Source organism: Festucalex cinctus, chromosome 10 (assembly GCF_051991245.1).
Source record: "Festucalex cinctus isolate MCC-2025b chromosome 10, RoL_Fcin_1.0, whole genome shotgun sequence".
NCBI lineage: Eukaryota > Metazoa > Chordata > Actinopteri > Syngnathiformes > Syngnathidae > Festucalex > Festucalex cinctus.
Window position 1 is genome coordinate 21,947,987 of NC_135420.1, and position 22,942 is coordinate 21,970,928.

The 22,942-nt window shown below is 39.8% G+C and overlaps 3 protein-coding genes across 3 annotated transcripts; 2 read left to right on the top strand and 1 right to left on the bottom strand.

Annotated features, from left to right (window-relative positions):
• Positions 1-5,784: 5,784 nt before the first annotated feature.
• On the top strand, positions 5,785-12,235 carry echdc2 (enoyl CoA hydratase domain containing 2). The gene is made up of 11 exons (XM_077535042.1): positions 5,785-6,145; positions 7,009-7,076; positions 7,145-7,232; positions 7,690-7,776; positions 7,857-7,949; positions 8,926-8,982; positions 9,060-9,122; positions 9,391-9,515; positions 10,296-10,346; positions 10,420-10,467; positions 10,578-12,235. The coding sequence occupies exons 1-11, from the start codon at positions 5,971-5,973 to the stop codon at positions 10,653-10,655; spliced, it is 933 nt and encodes a 310-aa protein (XP_077391168.1). The 5' UTR covers positions 5,785-5,970; the 3' UTR covers positions 10,656-12,235.
• Positions 10,703-19,734, bottom strand: zyg11 (zyg-11 family member, cell cycle regulator). Its single transcript, XM_077535036.1, has 18 exons — positions 19,336-19,734; positions 19,088-19,253; positions 18,583-18,794; positions 17,401-17,718; positions 17,212-17,325; positions 16,890-17,006; positions 16,356-16,496; positions 16,117-16,293; positions 14,814-14,878; positions 14,620-14,719; positions 14,503-14,553; positions 14,263-14,424; positions 14,021-14,068; positions 13,743-13,940; positions 13,601-13,653; positions 12,746-12,843; positions 12,397-12,589; positions 10,703-12,295 (listed from the first exon to the last, which is right to left on the bottom strand). Exons 1-17 carry the CDS (start codon positions 19,357-19,359, stop codon positions 12,408-12,410), a joined length of 2,226 nt encoding a protein of 741 aa, XP_077391162.1. The 5' UTR covers positions 19,360-19,734; the 3' UTR covers positions 10,703-12,295; positions 12,397-12,407.
• Positions 19,001-22,551, top strand: coa7 (cytochrome c oxidase assembly factor 7). The gene is made up of 3 exons (XM_077535047.1): positions 19,001-20,469; positions 20,543-20,683; positions 21,995-22,551. Exons 1-3 carry the CDS (start codon positions 20,364-20,366, stop codon positions 22,441-22,443), a joined length of 696 nt encoding a protein of 231 aa, XP_077391173.1. The 5' UTR covers positions 19,001-20,363; the 3' UTR covers positions 22,444-22,551.
• The last annotated feature ends 391 nt before the right edge of the window (positions 22,552-22,942 follow it).

Consider the following 22,942-nt stretch of genomic DNA (forward strand, 5'->3'; position numbering starts at 1 on the left):
ATCTTCCCACATCTAGTGGTTCTAGTCATGGCTTGGGCAGCAGCCTTTTAGATCGTTTGGAGACGTTTCTTCAGAGAGTTATTTGAGGTAGATATATAAATTTGATGGGAAATTTTCTACAAAAATTCAGAAGCAGCATTTGGGGAAAGTATGGTCATTTTTTTTTGTGTACATATATGCTCAATCATTTTAAAATTGAATCACCAGTGTGGAAAACGAATACATCTTTTAATCATGTTATTCCTAGCTAGAGTATATTCCATTTTGTATTTGCATGACTGTGTAATTTTCATTCTGATTTTTCCGTCTCAATCATCGCTGGGCCCCAAAGCGGCGGTAGCAGCGCCCGTCTGAATAACAAACACAGATAGAACAGACCTCGTCTCATATGCTCCACTGACTAATTCCTCCCCTTCTGTGCCCCCACCCAGCGGCGTGTTGACTTCATTATGCATATTCACGTCGAACTGCAGCCGCCGGTTTATTCATTAATTTTATATTTTTAATTGCGGGACTAAGCAGAACATTGGACTCAGTTTGATCTTGATTGCTTATTTAAATATTATCCATGTAGTTTAATTTTTCCCCATGGGAAATTACATTGAGATGTTTTTTGTACTCGCTGTTACAAGTAATAATAAACAATTATGTATGTTTGGACATTTATGTTTGATTGTAGTATCAGTGTGATGGCACTGTTGATATCAGACAGTAATGGTGAAGCAGCAGCATGTGGCTCATGGCCTAGTTGTAAACAATTTTGATGACTCATGTTTAGTATCACTTCCCATCAAAGTAAAAACAAAAACAACTTTTTGTGCTTCCGCATGGATCTCTACAGGTTTTTATTATGTGTCTCACATCCCAAGAGCGAAAATGAGTATTTATAGTGACATTAAGCTCACTTGTGTGTGAAAGAGTCCATGAAAATGAAAATGTGTGGCGTACATTTCCCGCCCTGGTAATTATGTGACGGCCGCAGCCATTCATCAGCATTAGGTCGCTTCATTAGCTAAAATGACAGAGTGGTCACCTTTGTGACACCCCAGAAAGAAAAAAAATAAATGCTTGGAGAGCGTGACCAGTGCAGACGAATGACCAGTAATCATATTTTTAATTGCCTCAATGGATTTTTCAGCTCAACTGTTATTAACAATAATAACTGTCCAATTGTCTTAGTTTTAATCAATACTCGGGCAGCAGCATTTTGGGAAAGTTGGGGTTGAGTTGATTTATGTGCAAAATTAGTGGGAGAGCAATCATGGCCCATCATCTGTTCTTCAAAAAGAATTGTGAACCCTTACATTTATTCAGTACTTGGGCAGCAGCATTTTCGACCAGTTGGAGAGATTTTTATCGAGACTCATTTGATGTAAACGTGGTTCTAGTCAGCACTCAGTTGGAAGCACTTTGGACCAGTTGAAGAGACTTCATAGAGACTTGCTTGAGGTGAACTGTGTTCGAATTTAAATAGACTTCAAAGTTTTGCTTTCCAAATAGTATTGTAACTCTTTACAATACTCCTAGTTCTAGTCAGCACTCAGTCTGAAGCATTTTGGACCAGTTGAAGAGACTTCGTAGAGACTTGCTTGAGGTGAACAATGTTCAAATTTGTATCGAGACGTCAAAGTTTTGTTTTTCAAACAGGATTGTGACTCATTTCAATCATTGTAGTTCTAGTCAACACTCGGTCAGAAGCAGTTTGGACCAGTTGGGGGATGCTGTTTTGAGACTTGCTTTTGATTTAGTTGGAGACTCATGATGTTTTTTTAACTCCTCATAGGATTGTGAATCTATTCACTTCTCTTTGTTCTAGTCAGTACTAAATTAGCAGCATTTTGGACCATTAATTTATTTATGTAGTGATTACAGGCATTTTTCACCAGTGTTAAGTCTTCTGTATTAAATATCGAAATTCCCATTGGAAAAAAAGAACAAGTCCCCAACAATGCATGTGACTTGATTCTTGGGATCAACAAGTGCAGACCCACACGTACATTCTGACTTTTCACGTCTTGTTTTAATGCATGTCGGTGTCCTCATGCGTGGAGCTATAACTCTTTCCTCTCGTTATAATAGCTCAACGCGACCATCTTGCCTCTCTGTACTTTTCCTTCAGGTTATTGGGCTCCTTTATTCCCATCCAGAACACGTCCACCTCCACCACGCTACAAGTAATGTAATTGAAGTAAAGAGCAAGATCATCCCTCAGTTACAGTGATTAGGTTTATAGCTTTTGGCATGTGTGTGTGCGTGTGTGCATGTGTGACTGTCCAAAGTTGCCGGTTGCCACATTATCCAATTCAGGAGTTAACTGAATTGACCTTATCTGTGTGGACAAAAGTAATGTGAAACCTGGCATTTTCTTACACTCTTCCTTTTTCTTCTTTCTAGTCAGTACTCGGGCAGCAGAATCTTGGACCAGTTGGAGATTTGTCTTTTAGTTGGAGATGTATGACGATTGTTACCCCCAAAAGGATTGTGAAGCGTTCTGCTTTTTATCGTTCTCGTCGATGCTTAAGCAGCAGCTATTTGGGCCAAGTGAAGGCTTATTGTAAGATACTTGTAAAGTTTGTTTCCTAAAAAAAAGGATTATGTCTTTACACTTTGCCAAGTGTTAGTCGGTACTGATGCAGCAGCATTTTGGACCAGTTGAAGAGTTGTCTTTGGAGACTTGGGCAAAGTGCTACTGCTCTAGTACCGACTAGAAGTTGAAAAAGTGGAAAGATTCACCATCTTTTATGGGCCAATAACCATTACTAAATTCACACATTCTTTGGCTTTACACTATGATGTTTTTATTTAAAAAAATAAAAATAAAAAAAAGTGAATCTTTTCACTTGTCCTGGTTCTAGGTGACACAACAGTAGTATTTTACACCACTTGAAGCATTGTTTTCAGAGATTTGCGCCAAAGAATGTTTGGATTTAATGTTGTTTTTTACTCAAAAGGGGTTGTGAATATTTCCACTACTACTTGTTCTGGTCAGTACTCGAGCATCAGCAATTTTGGACCATCTGGACACTTGTGAAGTGTCCCAATATTTTTGTCCAACAGGTGTAGGCGTGAATTGTGTTGGAAGAAAATGCTGTCCCTGTGCATTAAGCCCATAAATTGACCAACTGCGGATTTTCCTCAATTATCTCTCTGAGCGTCCACATTGCACTCAATCTAAATGATCATTTCCCGTTGTTTTGGAAAACAATAGAGCAAAAGGAAACACTAATCGAGATCATCCCTTATGGAAACATCATTTTGAACTGACTGTTACCAGTCGATCCTGCCTCACCACTGAGCAAACGAGATGTTCGAAATGTGACAAGATGTCCGACACAAAGGTCAAACACAATGTGTGCGCCCACGGTGCATCGCTGCATCGTCTCATTCCTTGGCAGACACAGGCAGGAACAAGGAGAGAGGAGCAGGAACAGGATCACTCCCTAATATGACTCATGTGGGCTGTCACCAACAGGCCTTCGCTTTGACCGGGACGCTGGATGGCCGTCTGGATAGTTTTCGTGACCACTTAAGAAGGTAAAGACAAGGATTTGTGTTTTAAATTTCACTTGTAATTTATACAAGGATTTATATTTGTACCAAATTGTAGTCGGTACTTTGGCAGCATCATTTTTGAAAAAATATTTGGGGTAAGCAATGTGTGGATTATGAATCGGAAAAGATTGTGAATTTTTCCACATTTACTGTTCGATATTCAGGAACTGCGATCTATCCTCCTAGTTTTAGTCAATTTTCGAGCAAGTGCATTTTGGACCAGTTAAAGACTTGTCTTTAGAAACTTGCTTGAGGTAGACAATGTTTACATTTAGTGAGGCACCGTTCATGTTTGTTCTCCAAAAATAATTGTGAAATTTTACATTCCTCCCTGGTTCTAGTCAATACTTAGGCAGGAACATTTTTGAGGAATTAGAGACTTGTTTTCAGACACTAAAGACTAAAGAACATGTAATTTTGTTGATGTTGCATTTTGTCGTTTTTTTTTTTCCCTCCAAAAAACTATTGCGGACGTTTTCACTTCTCTTAGTTCTAGTCAGCGCTCAGGCAGCAGCATTTCAGAGCAGTTGGAGACTTGTACGTATTAGACCAGTTTCACTTTTGTCTTTAGAAACTTGCTTGAGGGAGACAATGTATGATTTTAGTCAGAGACTTATGATGTTTGTTCTCTTTGAAGGGTCTTGCCTTTTTTTTTTAATTCTAGTCAGCACTCGGGCATCAGCGTTTTAGAGACAGTCTCGAGGTAAACAATGCGTAGATTTAGTCTGAAACTTTGGGACGTTTGTTTTTCAGAAAGGATTGTGAATCCTTCTAGTTCTAGTCAATACTCGAATAGCAGCAATTATGGAACAGCTACAGAGTAGATTTGTATTTAGAGACTTCCTTGAGGTAAACAAAGTGTAAATTTAGTAGAGGGTCTATGGCGGTCATCCTCTAAAAAGGATCATGAATCTTCACGGCACTTCTTATAGTTCTAGTAGGTACTCGGGCAGCAGCCCTTTTGACCAATAAGCTCAGTGAAGCATGCTCCATAAAATAACTTTGTCCTCTAGCGTTTGGGCTGCAGGTTGTTTTTAAAAGCGACCGCTGTTCTCCGTGCAGGTCATAAGTCTGATATCTACGTCTGTGTCCTTGACCAGAGAGCATCGGTGTCACTCACTGTCCATCAGGCTCACGTTGTCTCACACATACTCTGACAATCCTGCAGTGGCCGTCGCCTACCACCAGTTTTCCGTCTCATTACGTGCACATACACACGAGAAGGGCAAAGGAGGTGACCTGTTGCCCCTCCGGAACCAGAATCTTGGCAATCCGTCGGGTAGCGTTTCGCTCGACTGCAACAGAAGCCGCAGACAAACCCGAGCGTCAGACCTATTCTTTTACGTCTTGATATTACACCTCATGTCTGGGACACACACACGCGTCTTCTCAGTCATTCATATCACTGCCAGGCTGTAATTGCATAACCTGCAAAGACCTGCTTAATAATGCATGGTCAAAGTAGTCATGGCAGCCTGGTGCAAAACCTTACCGCGCGTGTGTGCTCTGCGGCTGCCATCACAACCAATTGTTTTTTTGTTTTTTGTTGTTGTTGCACTTGAACACTTGATGTTAATCTGCATTCAAAAACGATGTGAAACATGAATAAATGATTTTAACTCATTCACTGCCTTTGACAAGTATACTTGTCAATTGTATTTTTTAGAGCGGTGCTAAATGGGGGCGAATCTGAGCATGCTCCACTGTAAATATCAAACTTGGAAACAACTTTACTGATGCCCAACCACCGGTAGATGACATCATAGCCCCATTTTATAGGAAATAAACACAGTTTCAGAGTCCATGGGAGAAATGGCTGTATTTTGGCAAACCTACATTGTTCTGCTGTCAATTATAAAAGAACGGGACGGGACAAAAAGTAGGGAGTCTATTCTGTTATTTGGTAGATTCGGTTTATATATAATTATTGAATGGAATATCACGTGAGTATTGGAAATGTAAAAAAATTCTATAATGACTGGCAGTGAATGAGTTTAATGAAGAATGAATATAGTTATGGGGAAGAAAATCGACCTAAAAAAATATATATAATATTGTTATATTAAATAACAAAGCGGCCCTGCCCACTTATTGCAACAGATACATAAAATCATGGAAGTCTAAAAGGTCCGAGCCAAAAAGTTGTACTTGAACACCGCGCGCTGTTTTCTGCTCTGCGACAACTGTACAGATGCGTTCAAAGAACACACGAAACGTCAGGCATATGACAACCCACATCGAAGAAGTAAAAATAGGCCTTCTACATTTTGAAAGAAACGTGATCGCTATGGTGGAAATGATATCTGATGATTCCCAGTTATGCAAGCGCCTCCTCCGCATTGTTGTTAACCAGGAAGAAACTCAACGATAAACTTCCTGCAAAGCTGCGGATGTGCGTCATCCTCTACAAAAGCGAGCATGTCGTCGTTGCTGCTCCGCGGCTTGTGGTCGTCGCAATTCGGTTCACATGGGGCTCGAGTGTTGGCGGCCGTAGCCGGCTTCCGTGGCGCTCGTGGCGGCAAGCAGCAACACACGGAAGCCGGAAGTAGCGAACTGGAGGTGGAACTCAAGAGACTGCCCGGGAAGGACGAAGGTGGATCACGAGTCTTCCATTGACACACGTCAAATTCATGCTAAATATAATACATAACAGATGCAAATTGTTTATTATTAAAACCGTAAGGCATTATTGTGACCCGTTTTGGGCTTTTTGATGGTTCTGACCAAGTCATTTCAAAATAAGATAACGCCCAGGGGTTAATTAATAATAATGGCGTTGAAGGTTGTCTTTTGATTTTTTTAAGCTAAACGTGAATTTAGTGGGTGACTCGTCATTCCAAAAGTTTAGTGAATCACACTTCTAATTCAATTCAGCACTTGAGCATCAGCATTTCGGAATGAGCAGAGGCGTACTTTTGTTTGAGTTCTTTTAGACTTTATTGACGTAAACATAAACAATATGCGGATTTTGCGAAATGCTCATCATGCTTGTCTAAAAATTTGGGGGAACATTACACTTATAGTTCTAGTCGATACTCGGGCTGCAGCATTTTACGCCAGTTGGACACTTATTTTGACATACATGTTTGAGGTAAACAATTTATGGCTATAGTTTGAGGCCTACTCATAATGTTGCTTTTACTATTTCACAAAGGATTAAGACTTTTTTTTTTTTTTTTTTTTTTTTTTTTTTTTTTTTTTAAGCGTTTCCAAGATCTAGACCGCTGTGGAGCAAATACAGACTTTTAGAGAAATTAAACACATTATTGACATTATGATAATACTGCCTTGTGTGTCATCCATTTTGACTTCAGTTACAAACTTTTAGCTCTTGTCAAACATTTGCAGCAAGTCACAACTAATCATTGACTCAAGTTGTTCTACGCTTTTTGAAGTTCTGTTCCAATTTCATGGTACTTTATACTTATACTAAAATGTGTTCATTCTCTTCTTCAGGCATTGTGGAGGTGCTCATGTGCAGACACAAGGCCCGGAACGCTTTGGGTCATGTATTTGTGTCACAGGTGCGCATACACGAACGCAGTCGTACATGCACACGCATGATGACTTGAGTAAAGTATTGTGTGAGCAGATGAGGGAGCTGGTGTCCATGGTATCCAGTGACTCGACAGTGCGCGTGCTTGTCTTCAGGAGTTTAGTTCCTGGTGTTTTTTGTGCAGGTGAGCGCTGTACTAATAAAGCTCAAGTAAAGATTAAATAAAACAGAAGTGGTTTAAATTAAATTGTATGACTTTTGACATGATTGGTTTAAAATTCAAATTGTGTTACCGTTAGGGCATATGTTTAATTGTTTTCTTCACAAAAAAATGTGAGTGTAAAATTCACATGGTTCTGACTTTTGAAAACAATTAGTTTTCAAATTAAATTCATGGTCTTTTGATATTTGCCTAAAAAAAAATATATATATATATATGTTTGACTTTAAAGGGAGACTATTTTTCCACAAAATGTTATTTTAAAATTTAACATTATTGTTGTTGTTTTCAGCAATATTTTAAAAATTCAAATTGTTCAATACTTGAAGCATATTTTTCCAAAACATTTTGGTTAGAACTTTTGAAACATATTTTTCCAGAAAAAAATATATCCCACTGTCATTTTTGCTGGTCCTTGCAGGCGCAGACCTAAAAGAAAGGGCTTTGATGAACAATGAGGAGTCCGATCTGTTTGTTCACGGCCTGCGATCCCTCATGACTCAGATTGGTAAGAAATGAGAACAAATTTGAAGCTTTTCTATTTTGAATGTAAAAAAAAACATGACTTGCTTCTTGTGTGTTGCTCAGCCTTGTTACCAATGCCCACCATAGCAGCCATTGACGGTGTGGCCGTGGGAGGTGGACTGGAGCTCGCCTTGGCCTGTGATCTCCGCACAGCTGGTGACACTAGAAATTGTTGACCTCTTAAAGAGATATTTTCCCGAATATTTCGGATGTGAATTTGCTGCACTTTTGAGCTCTAAATTTTAAGGAAAATTCCTTACAAATTTGACGTGTTTTTGCAGAAAAAATTGAATTGACATTATTTTAATTTTTAGGTATATTTTCACCCAGAAACATCTTAAAGGGATACTTTACTCATTGAGACATTTTCAGCAGTAAAAAGTTAATATTTCGTGTATAATTAATGACAACTTCGTTATTTTTCATGTACATTTAGTACATTTTAAAAAGTAATTTTTCTACTTGCTGTCAACTGATGATGACATCCCCTGTGCTGAGGAAGTAGATAATGACCAATCATATTCAATGAGTCAAGAATCCCTTTAAATTGTTTGACTTTTGACTTTGAGGCATATTTTTCCAGAAAAATAAAGTTAAGTTCGTTTAAATTTGTTTTACCTTTAATGTACATCGTTTTCTTCTTTAAAAAAAAGAAAAAAAAAGTTCAAAATTCTTACAATAGTAATAGTCTTTACAGTTATTTATTTATTTGTTGGTTATTTTATTTATTTATTTATTTATTTATTTATTTATTTATTTTGGGCCTATTGAAGCATATTTTTGGTTGTTAAAAATTATATTTCTTTATTTATTTATTTTAAAGAAAGTTATTCCAGAACATTTGGGTGAAAAATTGTTTGACCTTTTGAGGAACATTTTTCCAAGATTTTCTTTAGTTTCAAATTCAAATCTTTGGACTTTTGAAAATGTTGAATTTAAAATACGAATTGTTTAACATTAACATTTTAAACTCCACAACGCACCTTTTAAAAGATGTAGGTTTAGAATATGTACTGATTGAGTTTTGATTCGCATTTACCCAGAACATTTTTCTTCTACATTCGAACTGCTTCGGCCTTAATGATACTCATCATCTTCAACCTTCACTCGTCCTCTTGTGTCTTTTCCCCAGCATGTTCTGCACAGATGGGCCTGATTGAGACGACGCGGGGGCTGCTCCCGGGGGCCGGTAAGACGTCACGCTTCAAAATCTTTACTCGGGGCAAAGAAATCCTTGACTTTCCGATTTTTATTTTTTTGCCACAGGGGGCAGTCAGCGGCTGCCTCGCACTGTGGGACTGGCATTGGCAAAGGAGCTCATCTTCACAGGTGGTATCTGAACCCGCAAAAAAGTACAAATGTGCAATATAGAGTTGAGCGGAATGATTTTTGTATTACAATAAACAATATCAGATTTATTATACATGAATTCTCCATCTCGTTCCAGTAGATGTCGATACTGCTTATGTTGTTGTGGCATAATGTGTTTCTACACTGAAGGCAAACATATACACAATTGTTCTAGGAACCGCGATATAGCGGGGGTTCACTAGTCCGCAGGGATCTGTATGGAGCATATATTTCTCCCTCCTCACAGGGAGGCGAGTAGGGGGGCAGGCAGCCGCCGAGATGGGCCTGGTGAACAGAGCAGTGCAGCAGGACCAGACGGGAGAGGCGGCGTACATGGAGGCGCTCGGCCTGGCCAGAGAGATCCTGCCCCAGGTCTGACTCTACCTTCTCTTCAGACCATTAAATCTTCCTTCAATTTATCATTCCCCCCCCTCCTCGCATCTTCCTTTGCGGGCTTCTGCCATTCCATATTTCTTCTACTCCGGCTCAGACGCCTGCAGTCAGCAAGGCCACGGTGGCGACCGAGTGGATAAATGGGCCAACCATGGTGTACACACAACAAAATAAGTTTTTATTTTTAAGCTATGATGTGTCCACTACAGAGGACATTTTTTAAAACTTAAATGCCAGGCTCAAATACAGTTAAAATAATTCAAACAATACTTTTATGTGTTCTTAGGAGTCATAGAAAATATAACATTTAAAGCCTAAATTTGTTCAATATAAAGTTTTATACACTTACTTTCCCTCTTCCCTAAAAAGTGCTTGCACTGAGGTAAGCCATTTTCTTATATGATGCAATCAAAGGTAGCAAAGCCCCACCCCTACACATTTGGTATCATTGGAAAGCTCTGAATGTCCTCTATAGAGCACAAAATTCAATCGTATGCACTGGGTGGGAGATATTCAGGTTTAAACAGGTCCACTACAGAGGACAAATTTCAATTGCTGGTAGTCAGGAGGATATTTCAGCTTTTAAAGGACTTTTTGTGAAGTGCTTCCATTCAGGTGTTAGCATTTCCTACTGAAGTCAAGGAAATAATTGCCCTGGAACACAGACTCCAATTGTGTTATTTCCCTGCCAAGTTAAGAAGAGGATGATTGAATCAAAGCTTTGTTTGACTTGAGTCAAATGATCAAACTGTCCACCAGGCTCCCATCGCTGTGCGGATGGCCAAAGAGGCGATGAACAGAGGCATGGAGGTACACAAGTTATTTAGCATTGTCGACATTTTACACCAATTGGACGCCATGACTGACATTTGACTCTTACAAGGTTGACATCACCTCAGCGATGGCCATCGAGAGGATGTGCTACGCTCAGGTAAACGACAACTCCACTCTTGAGCAAGTGTTCAGCTCTTGCGTTGGCTCTCGGTAGCTTGCGCAGGTGTACCAGCAGAATAAAAATGGCGGGTGTGTCGACCATTTCAGGTCATCCCGACACGGGACAGACGGGAGGGAATGGCGGCCTTCATAGAGAAGAGACCTCCGCGATACATCGGCGAATAAGCTGTTTTTATTTTTGGGGAATTAATCACTTTTTTTTTTTTCTCCCCCCCCCCCATCAAATGACACTAACTCATAAGGAATCAGTCCAAAATGTCATGTATGGTATAAGCCAGCTAAATAAAACTGTAAATGGCATGTTCTTGATTTCCTAATTAGAAATAATAACCAATAGTATCAAAGTGGATACTTGCATCTCTTCTTTTTTTATTACAATGACTCATAATTAACAACAATAACAGCATACAATAAAATGTGATGCAACTCTTAACAAGCTAATACAGTTTCTCCTTTAGAGCATATTTACACATTCTATAACTGCTTTGAAGCTAACAAACATGCCCACTCATCTTACAGGGATAAAATCATAATGTTACGAGAAAAAAAAAAGTTGTTAAAAAAACAAAAAAAAAAATGGACGCATTTGTGGCTGTGAATAAAATCGAATCGCATTACAGGAAAAAAGCCACGATGTTGCAAAAATGTAGTTGTAGAGAGAATAAAATCATAGCATTTAGAATAAAGTCATGATGTTTATGAAAATAATCGTGAACTCATAAGAATAGTCGTAACATGGGAATATCATTATGTGGCAAAAATAAAGTTGTGCAGTTGCAAGAATATCAACGGGAATATTTGTTCTAGTCAAAATATTGGGGTAATTTTTTTGTCATTTAAAAACTAAAAACTGTTTCAAACATCAAAGCGTATGTCGGGATGGAAGAATGTTGATTTGTTGTGATTGTATTGGTGTTAATTTTTATTTTTTTTTGTGTGTGTGTGTTCTGGAAAGCGCGTTGTGACAGTTCAGGCTGTTTGAAAGCGCTATATAAATAAACTTGAGTTGAGTTGAGAATTTTAAATTATGCAAGTGCCGGCAATTAATTTATTAGAAAAAGAAGAGGATGAGAGCGTGCAGCGGATCAAAAAATGTCATAACGTTAAATGTCGAAAGAATCAACACATAACAGATGTTCTTCAAATTTGGCGGGCAAAACATGTTGATAAAAAGCCTTTTTAATGAAGTGATTAATCATGATTCTAAGATGTGATTAATCCTATTAAAAAAATGTAAGCGTTTGACTGCTCTAATTTTTTGACAGATAATTATGAACATTTTAACTCTGTATACAGACATCCATCTAATGTTAGACTTCATTTTTTTGTGTGATATTTTCATAGTTTGATGGCATGACAATAATATGAGGTATAAGTTTTGAGAGAAACATTTTGTTTTTTGAGAGAGAATCCAGCAGTTATGAGAGTCTTATTAGTCAATTTAGTTTGTAAAATTCCAACATTATCCTGAGATTTGACTGTTTTTCTCGTAAAATTACAAATTATTCTCTGTATTATTTGGACTTTACACTCTATAAGTATACTACACATATGTCACTCCATCATCATTCTGTGTAGCTTAAATGACATTATTGACCTAAGTTTCATATTCTTTATGTTCTCATTTGACAGCACCTAAGTATCATTGCGGCATGCTCCAGCTCATCAAACAAGAACGAAATCTCATCGACTTTGAAGCGTACTTGTAACATTCGTATATAATATAAATAAGGTTTGTGTGCAAACGACTGCGTACTCTGTCCATTCACTGGAGACACTCACTCGGGTGTTGCAGGCCTGCTTACCTGAAAGAGAAAAAGAATTAGATGATGTTAGAGAACCTTTTAAAAAAAATCCGACACATATTTGAAGGGGGCCTGTATCTTTATTTTTTATTTTTTTTTACCCTGGTGGACTTTATGGACGCGGTAGAGGGCGGACGGCGGTGGAATGGCCCATGCGCACCCGGTGGCGTTCCAGGCTTCCCAATATGCTCTCGGTAAGATGCCCGACGTCCGGGTGTGTTTGTGGGTTGGCGTGCACCCGCTCCAACTGCTGCAGGCCTCCTTCCTCCAACAGCATACTGCAATAGCGCCCGGCTGCGTACAAACACACAAAACTGTCACAAATATTCATAATACTGTTAAGCCCGCCTATTTGCAAGACACTACTCATATAGGATTTTTCTTTTTTTTTGACTGAAAATCAAACGACTTGTCCGCGAATACTTTCTAAACATGAAATGTCTGACTCACCGTTCTTGCTGCAGACATGTTGCATGGCCCATGCAGCCCACAGTTGGACTCCTGGCGTGTGGAAGCACTCCAGCAGGGGAAAGAAGGGATTAAACGACCTAAAGGGCGACATGCATGTACGTCAGCAATATTTTCATATCACTTTGATGTCTTTGCAAGTCTTAACATGTTGTGCATTTGTTTGATTTATTCATGATAACCAGATTAAGGTCCGTGGACTAGTATGTTCTTTGTCCTCACCAGTAAGACAATTCAGTACACTAGTAGAACGACAAGGGAGAACTCATAAAAAGACAGACGTAAGAAATTAAACCTTAACAGTGAACTACTGGGCTGCACCAGTAACACTTGTCACATACCAGTAACTTCCAGTCTAAAATGCCCACTAGTGGTTTTTGCCTTACTGTAATTGTCATATTAGAAAACCAAAGTATGCAGAAATGTCATTCAGTTTGGGGAAAAACATTAGTAGGAAGATACAGTTTTCTACCAGTCCAGTGCGCTCGCTGAAATGGCCGACTAGTGAGAAATATATAGAGTAGATATAGTCATGTTTTGGAATTTTCATTATAGTAACATTTGATTTTTGCATTTTAAATTTAGTTTTAGTGTTTTTTTTTAAATTAGTTCAGTTTGAGTTCTTAACTGTTAGTTTTAACTTTTATATATATATATTTTTTATTTTAACTCATTCGCTCCCGGCCATTTTCACAAAAGCAATCCCGTTTGCTCCCGGCTGTTTTACTGGATTTTGACTGATTTTGGTGAGATCAAAGCACATCCTAGTACATAGTCCTCAAGTTGGATGCCGATGATAATGAATCAATGCTCAAGTAGTTTTCCAGAATTTCATACCTGTAGGCCACCATCTCGCAGTCAGGTGCAGGCCACTTCATGATGACATCGTGCTAGCAGAAGAGGAACACGTGAGGCTCAGTCTGACTATTTTATTTATGTATTTTTTTTTAAATCGCACTTTCCCAGTCGTGTCTCTTACCAGCTGCTCCAGCAGGGAGGACCTGAGTTCAGGGCCGAGCGTCCAGGCGTCCTTTCCCCGTGACGTCAGGTGCGCCAGGATGCCGGCGGCGAAGTAGCTCACTTCCACTTCGGGGCTGTGCAGCAGAGTCCTGATGTGGTCCAGGAAGGTGTGGACCATCAGTTCGCAGTGCAGCTCGCCCACCTCCGCTATGTTGTTCTAGCACACAAGAAGGTATGCAGTGAATGTGCGCTATATGACTCAGAGTTCATAATTCTACAATAATAAAAATTGCTCACCAACAGGCCCAGAACCTTCTGCTGAATGGACGACTCGTTAGGAAAAGACTGTGGAGAAAGGACAAAGCAAGTGAGTCACTCTTCCCACACAGACATACATTATTACAGCTAATTAATACAACTTGCTGTTCTTTAACAACGAGCTAAATGGCAAAATTCACAAAAGTTAGAATTAACTTTAGAGGCACCTTTTGACATCATGAGACCAAGACCAACCCTAACAATTGTAAATGGACTCGCACCTCGAGAACCTTGATGAACAGGTCGAGTCCTTGGTTCTCAATAAAATGGCGGCAAGTTGTCGGCGACTCGTCGGTGAGGTTCCACAGTGCGCTCAGGGTGAACTTGAGGGTGGCGTCGGCCATGCCCTGAGTGGCCTTCTGACGAACGATGTGGAGCAGTTGCTGCGGGAAAGCAAATGGCGGATAGTATGTAAGCCATGAAACGTCATCACTCTGATGAAGGAAAATTTGGATCGTTACCTTCACTATGAACAACTCTGCTCCCAGCTGGGCAGTTTGCTCTGTGGACAACTAAGGAGAAAGACATTCAGAGGTTTATGTATGCACACATACACATGCATACATGCACTAACATACCTTGGCAGCCAGTATGGAAATGATGGCCACAGCCATCCTCTGCATATTCTGATCCTCGTGATTACAGAGCCACTGCATCACCAGTTTTGCTGCCTCAAACCTTGAAAATGAGCACCAAAAATGTCTGTTTTTAAACGTTGCATTTTTGCACGTGTGTACCTAATGTTTTGGCCAGTAAAGCATTCACTTCCTACCTGTTAAACGGCACCTCTTGTAAAATGCGGTCACTACAGAGAGACAGCAGGCAGTTCTTTTGTAACTGGAAAATAAAGAGAGAAACGTCATGTACTGTAGATGGCTGTCATCGTAGGGAGTGCATACACATTATTGAGACGCAAAGTATAGCCCCATATTGAATGTATTGAGTCATTGCTATTTTTGGGGCAAGATGACATGCAAGACTCGCCTATCTGTTGTTGCACTCTTGATGTTGTAGGGAATGCATACAGGCAAGTGGAGGCCATAGACACCCTCAAACCAGGTTAATTTATCCGTCTTTGTTGGGAGTGTAGACACACTACTAAGCAACCATGCCGAGTCTCATGTCATTATCACATTTCATGTATATGGTTCATCCGTGCACTCTAGTGGTATAGGTCCATTCATTTGTGCACTCCAGTGTTAAAGGGAGTGCATACAGGCAAGTGGAGGCCATTCACATTCTTGACCCATTTGTCTAGTATCAAATGGGACAGTGTCCCATATCATTTATTTATACACCTGTCCACAATTGAACTCTTGATGCTGTGGGGAGTGCATACAGGCAAGTGGAAGCCATACACGTCACCATGTGTAGCCCCAGAGTGGATAGTTTTGAGTCTCATATTGTTCCTAGTTTTAGTTGGTATAAGATTAATCAATCTGTCTCTCGTTACACTCCTGATGTTGTAGGGAGTGCATACAGGCAAGTGATGGCCATACACAATCATGTCTCATCACTAACTGGATGATTATTTTTATTTTTTTTGGCAAAAGATATAACGGATTTATCAGTCTGCCTTTATGGGTAGTGCATACACACTACTAAGCCATCGTGTCCAAACTGGATAGCTTGAGACTCGCATTGTTCCTCTGTTTAATAGGGGAACTACAGTGTTTCAATCCATCTGTCCTTGTGTGGAGTGCATACACACAACTGAGGCACCATGTGTAGACCCAAATTGGATAGTTTGTATCATTGCTATTTATTGATGGAAAACAACATTAAAAAATAAAAAAAAGTAATCTGTCTACTGATGTAGGGAGTGCATACAGACACGTAGAGCTCATACACACTCCTGAGTCCTGGCCACCATATCTAGCCCCAAAATGAATAGTTTTGAGTCTTATACTATTCCTATTTGTTATGGGTATAAGGTTTTTCTGTCTGTCTGTCTGGAAACTTCCCTTTAGTTATCTCGATTAAGAGGCACTATTGCTCACATACCCAAGTGAGCTGAGCTCATTTGATCTGGGCTGCAAACCAAAACAGCAGCACCAAGTGAAACGATTCTCTACCTGCTGGTGGTTGGGGAACGTCCTCATGCCCTCCAGCAGGAGCTGAGTGACGGTACTGAGCAGGCGGACCGGCATCCCGGCCGCCAGGTCCTGCTTGGTCAGGTTGAAGACGCACGCGCTCGCCGCCAGCTGGACATTGAGAGTGGCCTGGTGGTTCTTCATGCCGAGGATCACCAGCTGGAAAGACATTTTGCAGTCGTCAGCGGAACTGAGGCGGAATGCAGCGCGTGCGTCCGCACCTTTAAAATGTCGGGCCGAGGCTTCTCCATGACGTGCGTGAGGCTGAAGAGGTGGAAGAGCGCCTCTCTCACAAAACCCTCCCGCTCGCTGTAGCGGCGAAGCGCCTCGCATATCTGCGTTTCGTTGGCTTCCCCCGTCACCTGTTCAAACACACACAAGCGGTCGTTGCTAGTTATTTCACGGGTGGGCAAATTTTCCTGCTCAATATTTGATATATATATTTTTTTTTTAAAAGACAGATAGGTGAGTTGTACATGATGTAAAAGGGGAAAAAAAACAAGCCAAGTAAAATGTTTGTGATTAATATTTTTTATTTATTAATTGGTTTGTTTTGATATAAAATACTAATTTATTTTAAACAAAATTTATTAAAAAAAATTAAAAACGTGTCAATTTTTGTATTTACTATTTTTTCAATTTAAATGGTTTATTTAAATAACAACAAATGGCCATTTTTATTTTAGTATTTCTAATTAATTCACTTTAATAAAGTATATGATTATTTAATTCAATTATAAAATCCCAAATCCTACTTTCAAGTTTCCGTCTCCGGAGAGGAATTCTGAAAACCCGGCATCCGTGGCCAGAAGTCCAACAAAAGTCATTTGTGGTCTCTCTTCCACAAACGCCTTCACGGCCGCGTCTGTCACCTGTAAAAAAAAAAAAAAAAAGGATCTGATTGTCAGCAAAATCCAATTTTTTTATTTTTTTTTTATGGCTTGTATGCACTGTGTGCACATTGGCCTAATAAAGATTTTGCGGGAAAATGGAAAGCAGATGGATGAATTTGTAGTTAAATAATTGTTACTGGACAATTTTTTTTTTACTTTTCAAGAACAATTAATTTTGGGTTACCTGTTTCCTTCCCGACACATCCAGGGAAACAAGAGCGGGAAGTATACCCGGTTGTCCGAGCAGCTGACGAGCGACGTCGGAGGTGAACTGTTTGTCATCGCTGATATCCAGGTGCTGCAGACAAATAGGCGCACACAACTAATTAATAAATTGTGGGGCCCGCGGCATGGAGCCCACCCGTCCGCTCACCTGCAACACATCCAGCTGGCCGATGACGCCCAGGAGCTGCGCTGTGCTCATCTCCAGCCGCTTCAGTTGGTGCAGCGTGAGCGAGCGCAGCCTCTCTTTCAGGCCCAGCAGCGGATTCAGGTTGGTGACCGACGTGTTGGACAGGTCCAGGCTCTCCAGCCGCGGCAGGGAGCACACGTCGGCCAGACCGGAGTCGTAGAAGTCCACGTTGGCCAGGGAGAGCGAGCGCAGGCCCTGCAGGGCGCTGAAGCCGTGACGGCTCGGCTCCTCCAGCGAGGACATGGTCAGTCCCGTCAGCACCAGTCGCTGGAGGGACTCCTGCATGGTGGGTGGTGCACGGGGTTCAGATGTCTGTCCTTGTGAGGAGTGCATACAGGCAAGTGGAGGCTATACACGCCACCATGTCTAGCCACAAATTGTACCTTTTGGAAAAAGTCTTGTATCATTGCTATTTTTTTGATTAGTTAAAGTACAGGTTTCATCCATTTATACTTGTAGGGAGTGTATACAGGCCACAATATCTCACTGGAGTCTCATACCACGGCTACATTTGATGGGAACGGACCATAACTGTTCATCTTGCTCTCACAATGTTTAAAGGAGTGCATACAAATAAATGGAGCCCATACATATGACTGTGGCATCATATCTAGATGGAGTCTTACATCATGGCTATGTCTGACAAAATATTCATCTGTCGGTCTTGCTCTCAAGATAATGTAGGGAGTGCATACACACAAGTGAAAACCCATATCGAGACCCAAGTTGGATAGTTTAAGTTTCATACTGTTGCAATTTTAGATGGGAGATGACAACACCTATCTGCCGTTGCGCTCATGATGTTGTAGGGAGCGCATACAGGCAAGTGGAAACCATATATGCACAATATTTACCTGATAGTTTCATATCATTGCTAGTTTTGTTGGACATAAGGTTCATCTGTCTCTTCTGCTTCTGACGTTGTAGGGAGAGCATACAGGAAAGTGCAGGCACCATAGAAATCTAAGCCTTTTTTTTTTTTACTTTAATACGAATACATTAAAATTATACGAATACATACTGTACATACACTTTATTGCTTAAACGGGTTGTAGGGAGTGCACACATTTCCAAGACCCCAATAGAAAACAAAAGAGGTTAAACTGAATAGCAGGCATTTTTTTGACTGCATTCTTTTCTTACCTGACAATATTTATTTGTGGCCAGCCCTTGCAGAATGTCTGGGATTGTGAGATCGGCGTTGACTCGGGCGGCGTCCAGCTCTAACAGCCTATGAGGACAGAGGGCTCGCTGGAACGCCTCGGCGGATATGCGCGCCGTGCGGACGCATGCTCTCCTCAACCGAAGGTACTCGCAGTTCCGGAACACGCCCACCGTGCTGTCGTTCAGTAGACCTGTCATAGATATTTTTATATATTTTTTTTTCTACATTCCCATGTTTGGAGATGATAACCAACCTTCATCTCTGTCATTGCACTCACATGTTGGGTTAAGTGCATACAGATACAGGCAAGTGGAGGTCAAACTATCTACGTATTTTTTTACTTTTACTTAAATAAATGAAGTGAATCACATTTATAATGTATGTATATATATATATATATATATATATATACATACATTTTTTTTTTTTTTTATGAAAGTGAGTGTGAGCTATTTTGCCTCCTCTGCTCTGTCGTATATTTACCCTCGGTTGCCATTTTGGCCAGCAGCTGGTCTGCAAGCTCCTGTGGGAAGAGCACGGCCTCCCGGAAGCACAGGGATCCGTCGGCGCGCTTCACGCACAAACATTCCAGGTTCTGGCTTACGAAGGTGAGGCACAGGTCCGTCAGGCTCGCCGGGGATGCCTCATCCTGCGGAACACACAGCAGCACCCCGTCAAACACCAGAAAACAGTCGAACGTGAAGCCGAAACAGAGATAAAGCGAAACCTACCGCATTAAGAAAGCTGGAGGCCATTGTTATGGAACGATTCTAGCCTATGCGACAAGGAAGTGTTATCCTCACAGGTTGTGTAATGGCTCCAGCTTGGCCGGTCCTCTCACCCCAACGCCGGGCCAACTGCTGAGACGGCTGGAGAAGCTGCCTAGGCTAATTAGCTAGTTCACTTGTTGTCGCCTCCGGTCGCCATCCGAACCACAGCGTCGACGACGATCCACTTTGTTGCAAATCATGTTTGTTGATTGTTTACAGTTTGAATATTATGTCATCAGATGAAGCGTACGTGTATATTACGCGTTAATGTGGGGGGAGTAGTCGAGGCTATTTTTGACGTGACAGACCGTAAACAAAAGGTCACAACTCCGGAAGTAGATTAGAGGCTAGGAGGCGGGTGTACGGAAAGCGGTGAGCTACGTTTAGGAAATGAAACGTTTAAAAAAAAAAACATAATATATTGGGTATCATATTACGTTATGTTTCTTTTTCATTAAGTATATATCTTCTACGCGCAAAATGATGAATCGTAAATGACGGGCCGTTGATTTTTTTTTATTTTTTATATTTATAATATGTCTACCTTGTTTTAAGAAATATTGTATTTCTGATATATAACTTACTGAATTACAGCATTTATTTTAAACAGAACAAGATTATAGTTAACATTGTAGTGGAAGTATTAAAATGTAACGCGAAAATCTACGGAAGCTGCTTACTACAGGAAGTACTTAGTGAGGAGGCGGATCTACGGAAGTGCGTAAGGGATTGATTTAAAGCGCATGCTAAGTGGTATATTTATTTACTTCCTTTCTTTTTCGCTAGTTTAAAGTCAGTCATTGTCGTTGTTATACTGTTTTGTGGTTTAATCAATGGTAAATTAACTATCTCCGGAACGGGATATCTCAAAAGTGGCGTTGTTGAAACTCAGGCCATATATAACACAGCAAGGTCATAACGAGTAACTGAGCGTGTAGCAAGAGGTTCATTACATATTTTGACATCAAAACTATATTTTGGACATCCAAATGGCGGGGTTCGTTAACTTTGAAAATGACGAAGAAGTCAAGCAGTATCTGGACCAGTTGGGTATGGAGTACAGCTACAGTTGCTATAAGGCGAACGACCCCGAAGGTAAAAACAAATAGATGTGTATACAGTATTTATATGTACAGTATGGTTTTCAGTCAAAGTGTTTGTTTGTCAGGATGCCAGATGTTAGCAGATTATATGGAAGCAGTGAAACGGAACTTCGAGGCTACTGCACAGGTGCTCAAACACAACTGTGACGAACATACCCATCCAGGAAGCTGCTATAAACTGGGGATTTACCATGTCACAGGCAAAGGTACTGTCTGTATGTCTATCGATCGTTCTATCGATCTAATCTATCTCATAGAGAAAAATTATTAGAAAAGTTTATATTCTCAGAAAATAATCCGGGAAAATAAAAAGGCTAAACATTACAGGAAAGTAGTAATATTTATTATACTAAAGTGTCACAATGTTAATGAGAACTTACGTGTAATTACACGTGTTAGTATATTATACAATATGTCCTGGTACTTGTATAGCATATTAGTGAAATTGTTCAACCTTATCTTGCAATGATGCATTTTTTTTCTTGTACTGTATATTTTAACTTTTCCAACGTTGCTGCGGTTCAACATATTCTCAATATCTAAAAGGCGTATTTTTTTGTAGCGAATTATGAAATGTTCTCATGCTTTTACAGCTGAATAAAATCTCAATATTTGTCTACTTTTCTTCTGAAAATAATATTTTTATTTCTGAGATTGTGATTTTCCGGTTAAAGTAAGTATAAAGTAAAAATTTTTCGTTATTTTTAAATCCTAACACATTGACCTTATTCTTAATTGTAAAATTTTGTTGTACAATACCATACATAAATTTTTTTCAAAAGATGTTTTTTCTCAATATTTGTCTGTTTTTCATCTAAAAGTATGAAATGTTCTCCAATATTACTACTTACCCCCAAAACACTCAGAAATTATTGCAATTTATTAATGTATTCTTTTTTTTCATGTTCCTGTAGTATCAAAATGTCTAAAATAGTGACTTTTTCTTGTGAATTGTGAAATGTCCTCGTATGTTTACAACTAAAAAAAAAAAAAAAAAAAAAAAAAAAAATTCATTAATATTTGTCTACTTTTTTTCGAAGAAGAAAATAAATCTTGTAAATGTGGATTTGTAAAAAGTGCTGTTTTTGGAATTAGAAAAATACATTTAGCCATGATGTAAATTATGCTTAATTTCTTACTCAGATTTGTCTTTTTTTTTTCATGTAATATTTCCACAACAGCTTATTCTCATAGATTTAAATGGATGGACAGATGGATGGATAATGTGGTAATTTTCCTAAGTGTCTTTTTCTTTTAATTTGTCATTTTTGACATGTCCTTTTTTTTTTTAAGAACTGTCCATTTTCTTCTCATTAGCGTTTGCCTTAAAACTAATTCTCAAATTGCAAAATTGTCTCCAATGTTACTACTTTAAGAAATAAACTACTTTAAGAAATAAATTAACTTTATTATCATACATTGAGATTAAAAAAAAAAAAAATCCCCTCACTGATAATAGCAATAAAATGAAAACATTAATTCTTCACGTTATTCAGAATGCCAAATGTTCCTACCAGGTGGCGTGAGCAAGTGCCTGAAAAGCGCCTACTCGTGCTTCATGCGAGCTTGCAACACCGGCGGGAAGAGGTCCGCCGACGCCTGCCACAGCGTGGGTCTGCTGGCTCACGATGGGCGGGCCCTGGAGGGCGGCGCCTCCGACCCAGACATGGCCCGCCGTTACTATGAGAGGGCATGCGCTGGCGGCTTCGCCCCATCCTGCTTCAACCTCAGCGCCATGTACATTGCGAACAACGCCAAAGGGCTCAAGTCAGACATGACTGTGGCGCTGAAGTACGCCATGCGGGCCTGTGAGCTGGGACACGTGTGGGGCTGCGCCAACGCCAGCCGCATGTACAAGCTGGGAGACGGCACTGAGAAGGATGACAAGAAGGCGGAAGAACTGAAGAATCGGGCCAGAGAACTGCACGGTTTGCAAAAGGAGAAGCAGCTAACATTTGGGGAGTGACAACAAAAGACTCGTATAGGCATGTGCCTCCATCAATATTTGGTGAATTTCTCATAGACTCAATTGTGCTGTGAAAGTCATTGTATAAAAGATGCAGATTTAATTCCATCATGTATGTCTAATTATTGTTTATTATTCAGACAAATCTGAAAATTACAAGAAAAAATATCAAAGTGTTGTTTCGAGTTGAGTTATAACACCCATGCAGACACTCATGCCGACTCACTAACATCACATTACATCTAAATATTCCGGGAAAGAGAAAAATTCTTGGAAAAAAAATGTAAAAAATAAAATCTAAAAGTTGTATGTGAAAAAGTTTAAATAATACAAGGAAATAGAATTACATAAACTTGTGCAATATTATGAAGATAAAGTTGGATTATATAATGCATATTACAAAAAAAATGTTTCTAATAGAAGAAAAAAAGTTAGTACAATATTACATGCAAAAGTAGCAATCAAAAAAGTTAAAACAAGTAAAAACAAAAAAATGCTT